Raw genomic sequence first — 10863 nt, 5'->3', positions numbered from 1 at the left:
AACTTCGACTCCAGGGATCTTTGTAAACCAGGAGGCGGCCAGGTTGCGTTTAACCAACAGCTCCAGGTTAACTGGTTGTAGAATTTCCAACTGTGCCTGAGGTGCTTCAAGCCTTAGAACTGTTCTGGAAACAATATAGTAATGAATTGGTGTTGGCTCAGACCATAATATCAGCCTCAATCTCATTCATTTAAACATTTTGTTGATGCAAAGTTTAGTCAGTATGCAACTTTTAGACTCAGACACATGGACACGATCTCAAGTTCCCCATGAATATGTTAAATGACTGAGGTTTTAGTATTTTGTTTATTGCATCACTTTTTTATGTCATATGAACAGGCTAGTGCTCAAAACTGAAATGAATTGGATGGACAACTTGCAAGTATTTGTTTTACACAAGTGCTAAGTGGTGCCAAGTGAACTGTGCAGGTTAGTTTAAATAACACACTATAATCTACAAAGCCCATCTGAATTATTAGCACCCGTCATAAAATGAGCAAAAGAAACAGAAACTTTAATCATATCCTGTTCCGCTAGGATACAAATATAAGGTTGCATACATCTAAAATTCCAGTGGATTTCTGGATTCCAGGATTTCTGGATTCCAGGGGTGTCCAGTCTTATCCAGAAAGGACCAGCGTGGGTGCAGGTTTTCATTCCAAGCAAGCCGAAGCCACACTTGAGTCAATGAAAAGCCAAGCTAAACTGATTAAACAGGTGGAATTTGGTGTGGCTTCTACTTAATTGGTATGAAAACCTGCACCCACACCAACCCTTTGCATAGATTGGACACCGCTGGTCTAGTCTATTTAAGACAGTCTATCACATCCCTACCACCCAATAGGCACTGCACCTGATGCCACCCTTCGTCTTGCAGGTGATGAGCCCTTAAGATGGCTCCATCTCAGCATTTCAGGCAAAGTTATGTGGGTAGCCCTGTCACCAGACACACATCTGGACAACACCCCAGGTCTGGCTACAGCAATGGGCAGTGTATTCTTTGTCTTTTTGTCTTTTCAAGTATCACTCCTTGTTTAATTTTTCCTCTTAGATCCATTTACCAAGGGTGGCCCTACTGGAAGCACCAAGCTCCCAGTAACATAACTCCGTAGCCCCTTCACTACAAGGATTGGTCCATGAAAGAGCAAGGCTGGTGGGTTTACTTTCCAAGCTGAGGAAATCCATTATGGTTGAGCTTTCTCTCAAAATCTGGGAGAGTCTTAAAGTACAAGCACTGAACTGGTTCAGTCACCATACAAGGATGCCCTTTTGATCACGTGCTGCTAGAGTTGTGACAGGGACATCCCAATGGATGGAGATCCTGGGGCTGACCCTCTGGAGAGATTATATGTCACAGCTAGCCTGCATACATCTGAGGCTTCCCCAGAAGGAGTTGAAATTTGTGTCCAGGGAAAGAGAAGTCCGGGTTGACCTTCTCAGCCTGCTGCCACCGTAAACGAAATTCTCACCACAAAACTTGAATTATTGAAACAAATCCCATTTATTTATTTGGGAAACGGAGAAAACATTCAACAGAAAAATAAGTAGTATATCACTAACTGCATGTTTTATAATTTTATATATAAAACACACTGCATGTGTTATTATTTTAGATATAATGCATTTTTGCTCATTTTCATGAAAGGTCCCAATCATTTTGGATGGCACAGTATTGATCTTTCTGTAAGACTTCTAACTGTTTTTAACTGTCAACATCTAACTCAGTGACTACCTACTACATATAGCAATAACCTGTATTCTCTATGTACATAACTGATGGTGGGCAAACCCTCTATCACCCAAAGTTAAGAAAGCTGATGGCTTTTTTTCTTCTTTTTTTTATAAGCAAAACAGTGGCTTAGAAATAGACTCTAACTTATACACCTTATACCCAAACAGTCAGAAGTGATATGGAGTGAGTTTAGTCTGTATGCAAACTAATAAAAATGACATTGGATGAGCCAGGTGGAGGCAATACCAAGTGTGTTAAATGCCCATAAAGTTTCAAACCAACATGCTGCAGCAACATACAGTCATGAGCTGCATGCAAAAGCAAGTAAAGAAACGTGAGAACAGGCTTTAGATCCTAGCTCCGAGCAAGCAAACAATGCAAGTTACTTTACATGTGGAAAAGGAAATCCAAGAGAAAAGGACACAAAGAACAGGTCTATAAGTACAAAAGAGCTTTGGCGTGGCAAAACACAAAACAATGTCAATTCAGAACACATTTAGAGAACATATTTAAAGCCTGATGTGGTGTGGTTGAATCAAACTGTTACTGACTGGGATATTTCCACTGGGATATACCACCTACTGGAGACAATTCACACAGGCAGATATACCTGTCAATCCAACATGGTCAAACTGTGTAATATGTTTGTATGTAGTGTGACTAACACATATGCAGTAACTCACCTTCTCTCCACATACCTTTTCATGAACATACTGAACGTAGCATTTACAATGAAGTAAAGTGTTAGGCTGGACCCAGGAGTATCACCCAACAGTCACACTCCAACCCAGTAGTCCATCCCCCAAAGTATACTGCAGCCAAATGTTTGTGGACACCTCACCATCATATCCATATGTGCTTATTGAAATTCCATCCCATTTCAGATTTAGTCCCACATTGTCATTTAGCCTCGACTCTTTTGGGAAGGCTAGAAGGCTGTAAAGATTTGTGTTCATTCAGCCACAAGGTCATTAATGAGGTCAGAACCAATGTGGGTGTGATGGTCGGGTGTCCACAAACCTTTTTACTGTATTTATGCCATGTAAATATTTTTTGTCTCTCATGAATCCACTTGCATTTCAGTTTCATTCAAGCTAAGCAGCCGCAGTGGTCACCTATAAGCCTGTAAAATTGTTGTAACTATTATTATATCTAACCGGACACTGTAACCACTGTGTTATATCATAGTCTGTAATGCAGTACCTCTCAGAACTACGCATATATCATTTCAGTTTCCATACTACTTTACAGTTCTTTACAGGTTCTAGGCTGTGTATAGCAATAACCAGAAGCAGACACGATGCTTGTGGCTGTATGGTGTTCTGTTGTACATGGAATGTGGTACTTACAACAACAAAAAACACAATAATAGTTAGTGTTACTGAGGTGTGTTTAACCACAGAGGTGGAAAAAAAGCTAAAAATGCTAATTTCATCAAATAAAGTATTGCCAGAAACTGCAATTTAACAGGTATAATCCAATGACTATCATAAGCATACAAGATTAACCAACATCATAATCCTTTAAGCAAATTCACTTCCTAGTATATATCTTAAAACCAGTACGTTCCCTCAATAATACCTTGACAATTTGAGGTGGGTGAGCTTAACATCCATAGTCTCCACTACAGCTGGGAGTGGAAATCCTTCAGCTGGGGTCAAGGAGAAGGTGTTGCTCATAGTGATGAGACCCAGATCCACCACGAAGGCATTGTGGGACATGGAAGACTCAGGGATGATGATGAGTGGGGCCTTTAGTTTGATGTCCATTGACAGTCTGAAACTCTTCAGAGCGAAGTCCTTGACGCTGGCAGCTGCTTTCTCTGCTGCCTGGGCCGTGGCAATGCTTATAGCCTCCTTGGCTGCCTGGAAGTTATCCACAAATGTCTGTGGAACATAACAGACAGTTATCAAGTGATCCAGTACACGTTTTTATAGATGTGTGAAAGTAGAAGCTATGGGTTTGAGTGGCAGCTTGAGGTGGTCTGTGAAAGGGAGAGGATAATAATGAGATGGTCAGGTTAGGAGGGAAACATCATGCCATAATCACGCTCTGAGGTCTGAGTACAACCAAGTTTACAACCAAGTTGCAAAATCTAACAGGGATGGTTCGAAGACTTTCTAATCATTTTGTGAAAGAAAATGTATGATAGCATGGTACCATTTTAGTTAAGTAAATCTGCTAAATCTGCCAAGCATATAGAGATTGCTATGTAGCATAAAGGCATTCTTTGTGCTATGATACTAAATTTAAAGCATTTAGATTTAACATCAACTGAATTTTTAAAAAACAGCTACATAACAAGCATGCAAATCCATCTAAATGTCTAAATACAGACTGGTGCCTTGCAAATATAAACATCACAATTAACTGGCTAAGGTCAGAACATTATTTTATTATTTTATAATAAAAATTCTAATGCATTGTGTACAGCTAACCTAATACTTCAATTCACAGTTGAAAATGTTTTTTGGGAGGGAATGTGTGAGGGACATTAATAGTGAAGCTGCAAAGCTGAAAATGGCTTTTAAATGCTCCATGCCCAAGTCTGTACCTCATCAGCAGAGGGGTACTGATAGCTAAAAGAGTCCTGGAAACAAAAACATACATTCAGTGACGACAAGAATTAGAAAAGAAAACGACAAAAAGAAAAAAAACATAAAATTTCTTAAACAGTTTTATAGGCTTTCTTTGACTCTCTAGCTCAACATTATTAAAATAATATTTAAATAATAATAATATATTAGTATTAATGGCACACCTATTACAGGACAAACCCATCCCAGATTACCCCAGACCCAGAACACACCTGTGCCAGGACTAACTTGTCCCAGGACAAAATCATCCCATGACAAATGTTCCAGAACACACCTATTCTAGGACACACCCATCCCAGGACACTCCCATCCCAGAATACCCCTATTCCAGGACACTCCCATCCCAGAATACACCCATCCCCGAATACCCCTATCCCAGGACACACCCATCCCAGAATACCCCCATCCTAGGACACACCCATCCCAGAATACCCCTATTCCAGGACACTCCCATCCCAGAATACCCCCATCCCAGGACACTCCCATCCCAGAATACACCCATTCCAGGACACACCCATCCCAGAATACCCCCATCCCAGGACACACTAATCCCAGAATACCCGCATCCTAGGACACACCCATCCCAGAATACACCCATCCCAGAATACCCCATCCCAGTACAAACCCATCCCAGAATACCCCATCCCAGGACACACCCATCCCAGAATAACCCCATCCCAGGACACACCCATACCAGAATACGCCCATCCCAGGACACACCCATCCCAGAATACACACATCCCAGGACACCCCCATCCCAGGACACACCTGTCCTAGAATACACCATCCCATCACACACCCATCCCAGAACACTCATTCCGGAATACACCCATACCAAGACCCACCCATCCCAGGAAAAACCCATATGAAATCACACCCAACCTAGGACACTTACCCATCCCAGGCCACACACCCGTCCCAAAACACACCCAACCCAAAATACCCCATGCCAGGATAGACCCAACCCATGACACACCAAACACAGGACGCTCACCCATCCCGGGACACACTCAACCCAGGACACACACCCATCCCAACTAGACCCAGATGCACCCATCCCAGAACACATCTAGACCCCAGACGCGTGCATCCCAGAAGGTACCCATCCCAAAACACAAGTACCCCAGGACACACCCAACTTAGAAAACACCTCGAGGACATAGCAATCCCAGGACACTCCCATCATATGACAATATTTAAACTTGTTTTTTCAAATTTTAATTAGCTGACACAAACATTGAGACCAGGAACCAAGAACTGTACTGCAAATAATCATATCATGATTGTTTTGCAACAAGCTTTAGTTTGTGTGTGCGCGTGTGTGTGTGTGTGTAAAATTTTTCATATCTCACCAGAAGAGATACAAGGAACTTGTGCAAGTAGATGATCTGGATGCAGCCTAGCCTCAGAGTGACTTTGCCATCTACTTTTGACGTGTCGGAGTAACCCTCTCCTTCTGTGGATCCAGGATACAGACTCAGCTTGAAACTAAATACTTCCTCACCCACAATAGACACCACCTGGTAGTGACAGAACACACAAACACATTGTTACCCATTTTAATTCTCAAACTTAATTTATCAGGAAAAATGTAAGGAAAATGAAGTTAAAGAATTGATACACAGATAATGGACACAAATAAATGTAATCAGAAAGAAGCTGGTAAACTTGTTGATCAGTTGACAAACTTGTCACCTTTTTATGTATGGTTTTCATATCCACGTCTATCACTGCAACATTTCGCAGACGGGCAAACACCTCGGTTTCTTTGGCCTGGATGACCAGAGAGGCATCAACCCCTGGAGAATAACAAACATATAATGCCATTACAATAGCTGAAAAAAATCAGTGAACAAACACCAGCCATTGAACTAAACCCAAAAACTCTGGGCCTACCAGAACAGTGTATTTATGTTTCATGGATTCTGATTTTGGAACTGAACATGTACCTTGAATTTGGATATCTGCAATGCTACTTCTGTCATCACAGATGGTCACTCCAAAGGAGCCCAACATGGCAAAAAGCTTGAAGCTCACCACCCCGGAGTCCTTCGAACCTGTAGATACTGAGAAAGGATGGTCAGCTCAGTCAATATTCTATGAGATAGGTAGATTATCAGTGCTGAACATATCCTCTTGGGATTAGCACTCTAAACTGGAAATGCAACAGAGATGAAACATCTTATGGACAATGGTGTGGCTTTGTGGCAAACTTCATGCCAGTGAGTCCTTTCAACTCCCCACAGCCTCCTTTTAAGAGCCTCAAAATGTGACTTTGCTACAAACTAATGCTCAACTATGGAAAAATAGACAAGGTATCTGCCTCAAGGAATAAATAAATGTGCCAGAAGCACAAAAGCACATTATCCCACTGCAGTAGATCATCAGCATGCATATTTGTGGGGCAGGAAAACATTAATAATCTTTGCAATCGAAACGTTTCTTTTCATTGTTGACACACTGCCTACTCTTAGATTTACTTTTCTGTCATTTGGCAGACACCCTTATCCTGAGCAACTTACAATTTTATCTCATTTTATGCAACTGGGCCGTTGAGGGTTAAGGGCCTTGTTCAGGGTCCCAGAAGCGGCAGCTTTAGTGGACTTTTTGTGGAAATGTACTAGATGTAAGTCAGATTATTTGCTATAAAACTAGATCTTAGACTTGTGAGGACACTGGTGGTATTCCTTATAATCTGTTATAGTGAATGAATTATCTGAAGAGTTACTACACTGCACTTCAAATCCAGTGCAAAAAGCAAGTGAACAAAAAGTCATCATCAATGAAAAACAAAAAAACAAGGCATAGGAAATATCCTAGTCAGCTCGAGGTGTTATCGGAACGGGATTACAAAAATGAACAACAGTAAGTCAGATGAAAATCTTAACAGCACAACATCAACCAGCAGGCACTTGTTGAGCACTGGAACAATTGTACTGAAAAATATAGAAAAATGTTACATTTCTGCGACACCACCATCCAAGGAACATAAATATTTGGACCAGAATACACTGGTCAGATCGGGATCACCAAAATGTCATGTGGCCTAGAGAGGTAGTGCTGTGACAGATGCATGTCCCCTTCATGTCCCCTCAGAAATGATCTGGCCTTCAGTTTGCCAGAACAAAAAACACTCTCCAAGTGTACCTGTGTCAAAGTCAACCATCTGAACCAGAGTAAATTCAGATGGTTTACCAAAAAATTCTTATAAAACCTGTTCATCAACTAGTACCAGAATGAAGGAAGAGAAGAGTATGGAGAAGGGGACAAACTGCTTCTACCACATGCTTTTGCCACACATTTCATTTGGCCACACCTACAGATTTTTGCTGTTTCTCCACCATGAATTCTTGTGTGTGTGTGTATGTGTGTACCTCTCTTCTCAGCTGTAACCCTATCCACTGGTCTCTTTATGTCTTTTTCTTTAGACGATGTGAAACTTGGCACTGCTCTATTCAGGTAGTTGATGGTGGACAACAGAGCTCTGGTATGGAGAAGGAACTCCAGTGAGGAAAACTCCACCTGCACACGAGAAAAATCAGGCTCATTCAGGAAGAAGGCAGTAATTATCTTAGTAAGTGCAAATTCAGATAATTTATCTGTAACACGCTAGTTAGAACAGCTTACCTTTAGCACCTGCTCTGTGTTGTCAAAGATGCTTTGGAAACTGGGTCCGTTCACATCGGCCTACGTGGAGTGTACAGTGGTTAAAGAACACAAACTAACACACACACACACGCACACACACACACACACACACATATATATACACACACACTCACTTTAATGTACTCCATTTTCAGCAGATCAGATCCATGTTTGTCGGATGAGGTAATTAGGTGAAGGGGCTGATTCTGGGCATCTGAAAAACACACACACAAACACACAAGGAACAAATATTACAGAGTTATTAGAGTTCAATTCAATTTTATTCTATTTCTTGTGAAATTAAATTCCATTTTTATTGTTCTTAGTCTATTTTTATTCTACTTTATTCTATTTTTATGACATGGACATCCTAAAAAAGTATTTCACCGCAAGTCCTGTTCTGTTTGATCAAGTATGTTACCAGCAAAGTTTGACTTCCAAGTACTGCATGTGTGTGTGTGTGTGTGTGTGTAGGCATGTGCTGATCCTCTACCTCTCATCCCGCAGTAATCGAGGCAAATCTTGTGCAGGTACGACTTGACTGTGAGGTCATAAGTCCTCATCTTGCCTTCACAACCCAAGTGAGACACATTTAAAGCCAAGACTGTGCCTTCCTGAGTGTCCTGACATAGGAGCTCCAACAGCACCTAAACACATCAATACAGTGCAGATACACACTTAAACATCAAGCCTAAACTATGTAAAGCACCAGAACAGTTTAATTTTAAACAAAAATTTAAAGTAAATGTTTGGGGAAAAAACACATACTGTTTTGATTTCAAAGGTAAAATGAATATCTGTCAGTTCTTCCAAGGCTAATCTCTGGGCATCCTCATTAAGATACTTTTCAGCAATGTCCTCCTCAGAATCTGAACACACACACACACACAGTGTAGTGTTCACTTTTTATTGATAGTTATTGATTTAAGAGCATGACTTTTCCAAATATAGTCAGACTGAACAGAGAGTTTCTCACATACAGAGTATCTCACCTGATACCATGGAGTACGGTAATGCTGCTGGATCGACACTCAGCACTTTCGGCCTGGTGTCTGCTAACGATATGGACATAGCCTGCACAAACATATATAATTACACTGTTTAGAAATGATTGTTATTATTATATGTATATTAGATGCAGCCATATTTCTGTGGAACAGTGTGCAATTCAAGCTATTCCAGTTATTCCTGGTGGATCCACTGCCAATCCCAGTAACACAAGGCAGGAGAATTCACCCTGAACCGGGACACCAATCTAGAAACACTTTATCAGACCACAAGCGAATGCAAAGGAAACCCAGAAAAACATAATAGGAACATGCCAAACTCCACACAAACAGTAACCTGATCTCAGGATCCATCACAGGACTCAAGAGCTCTGAAGTGGCACTGTACCACAAAAAATTACATCTTTGGTAATCCATTCATCCAAAACAACAGAGCCTGGTCGCCAGTCCATCACAGGGCCACACATATAGACAGACAACCACACACACTCAGTCCTATGGGCAATTTAGAATTACCAATCAACCTAATGTACATGTTTTTGGACTGTGGAAGGAAACCGGAGTAAACCCATGCAAACTTCACACAGAAAGGCCCCTGTCGGTTCGAACCCAGGATTCGAATCCAGGACCTTCTTGCTGTGAGGCAACAGTGCCAACCACTAAACCACTGTGCTGCCCAGTCCATATCCATGAAGCATAATTATTTGCTAACAGTATTTGTTCTCTTGATGCCTGATAGGAGGGCATTGCCAAATTCTGAGACTCTCCAGACTTGCCTGATTCTTCCTGATACTCTACTTTGCTGCACTTCTGACTGACCTTCTTCTTTTATCTGCTGCTGCTGTGGTTCCATGTAGATACCCTAAAGATCTGCATTCCCAAAACACTTCATACTGACCATCTATCCAAAATTCCACTAGGATCATAAAGACTGTGTTTATTCTAGGATTATATAAAACAACACACATTTTCTGTTCTACTATCTCTCTTTTTTCATCTTTAAGATGATACTGTAATGATTTCTAATCTCATGTCACCACAAAGAAAGCGGACAGGTTCTATTCTGAGTCCGGTTTATCAAAGTATTTCTTACTCATGACGTCTCAGGGGGTTTTTCCTCGACACTGACACACGTTTATTCAGAAACCTTTATTCGGAAATCTACATCCAGCTGCTTTGTGAAAATGTCTGTTCTTTAAATTGGAACACATAAATAAAATCTAACAAAACTGAACTTTTAATAGTTGGAAGATGTCTACAATTTTTCTATCTACATCTACAATAGATGTCTACAATCTAAATACAGACCCTGGTCTTTTTGTCAACTGTTTAAAAAATCAAGGTGCGTGTGTGTGTGTGTGTGTGAGAGAGAGAGAGAGAGAGAGACCTTCTGAGTAGGGGTGGAAGGTGGTGTGGAAGAAACATGAGGAAAGGGAATACTGTCAACCAGCTCCACAACCCCCTGCATGGTCAGGTCCGAAATCTTCACATGCAGTAACGGCAGCTCCCCAACGACCTTAAACCTACAAAAAAACAGCATTCGAATGGATTACTAACAAGAAACAGAAAGAAAAACGAGAGAGAGAGAGCATGTGCATGTGTTTAAGTGTGAGAATAAACCTAGGCATGCGTATGTCCTTCTCCACCATACACTTAGCGAGCTCCAGAGTGAAGTCCATGCGTTGCAGAATGTGTTGCTGGGATGAACCCTGCATACGAGCACTTTTCCACGTGTCCCCTGAGAACGCATAAACAGAAATATAACAGTATAATAGAAAATTAAACCATCCACCCATCCATTCTCTATACCCGCTTTATTCCTAATTAGGATCACAGGGACCTGCTGGAGCCTATCCCAGCACACATCACGGGGCCACAT

The 10863-nt window shown here is 41.2% G+C and overlaps 1 protein-coding gene across 3 annotated transcripts in view; it reads right to left on the bottom strand.

Moving 5' to 3' along the window:
* Nucleotides 1-10863, bottom strand: part of vps13c (vacuolar protein sorting 13 homolog C) — a 66294-nt gene that overhangs the window by 26836 nt on the left and 28595 nt on the right. For all 3 annotated transcript variants that reach the window (XM_058400538.1, XM_058400539.1, XM_058400540.1), the window contains 13 exons: nt 10605-10722; nt 10372-10507; nt 8970-9051; nt 8746-8846; nt 8471-8624; nt 8112-8191; nt 7957-8016; nt 7704-7851; nt 6279-6395; nt 6025-6128; nt 5682-5849; nt 3314-3618; nt 1-124 (listed from right to left, as the gene is read on the bottom strand). The exon at nt 1-124 is cut by the window's left edge and continues 24 nt beyond it. In XM_058400538.1, the coding sequence (XP_058256521.1) occupies nt 1-124; nt 3314-3618; nt 5682-5849; nt 6025-6128; nt 6279-6395; nt 7704-7851; nt 7957-8016; nt 8112-8191; nt 8471-8624; nt 8746-8846; nt 8970-9051; nt 10372-10507; nt 10605-10722 (1697 nt within the window). The remainder of the gene's footprint in view (nt 125-3313; nt 3619-5681; nt 5850-6024; nt 6129-6278; nt 6396-7703; nt 7852-7956; nt 8017-8111; nt 8192-8470; nt 8625-8745; nt 8847-8969; nt 9052-10371; nt 10508-10604; nt 10723-10863) is intronic.

This window comes from Hemibagrus wyckioides, linkage group LG10, assembly GCF_019097595.1.
Source record: "Hemibagrus wyckioides isolate EC202008001 linkage group LG10, SWU_Hwy_1.0, whole genome shotgun sequence".
NCBI classification, from domain to species: Eukaryota; Metazoa; Chordata; class Actinopteri; order Siluriformes; family Bagridae; genus Hemibagrus; species Hemibagrus wyckioides.
The sequence above is the reverse complement of the archived record's forward strand: the minus strand, read 5'-3'. Positions and strand labels throughout refer to the sequence as shown.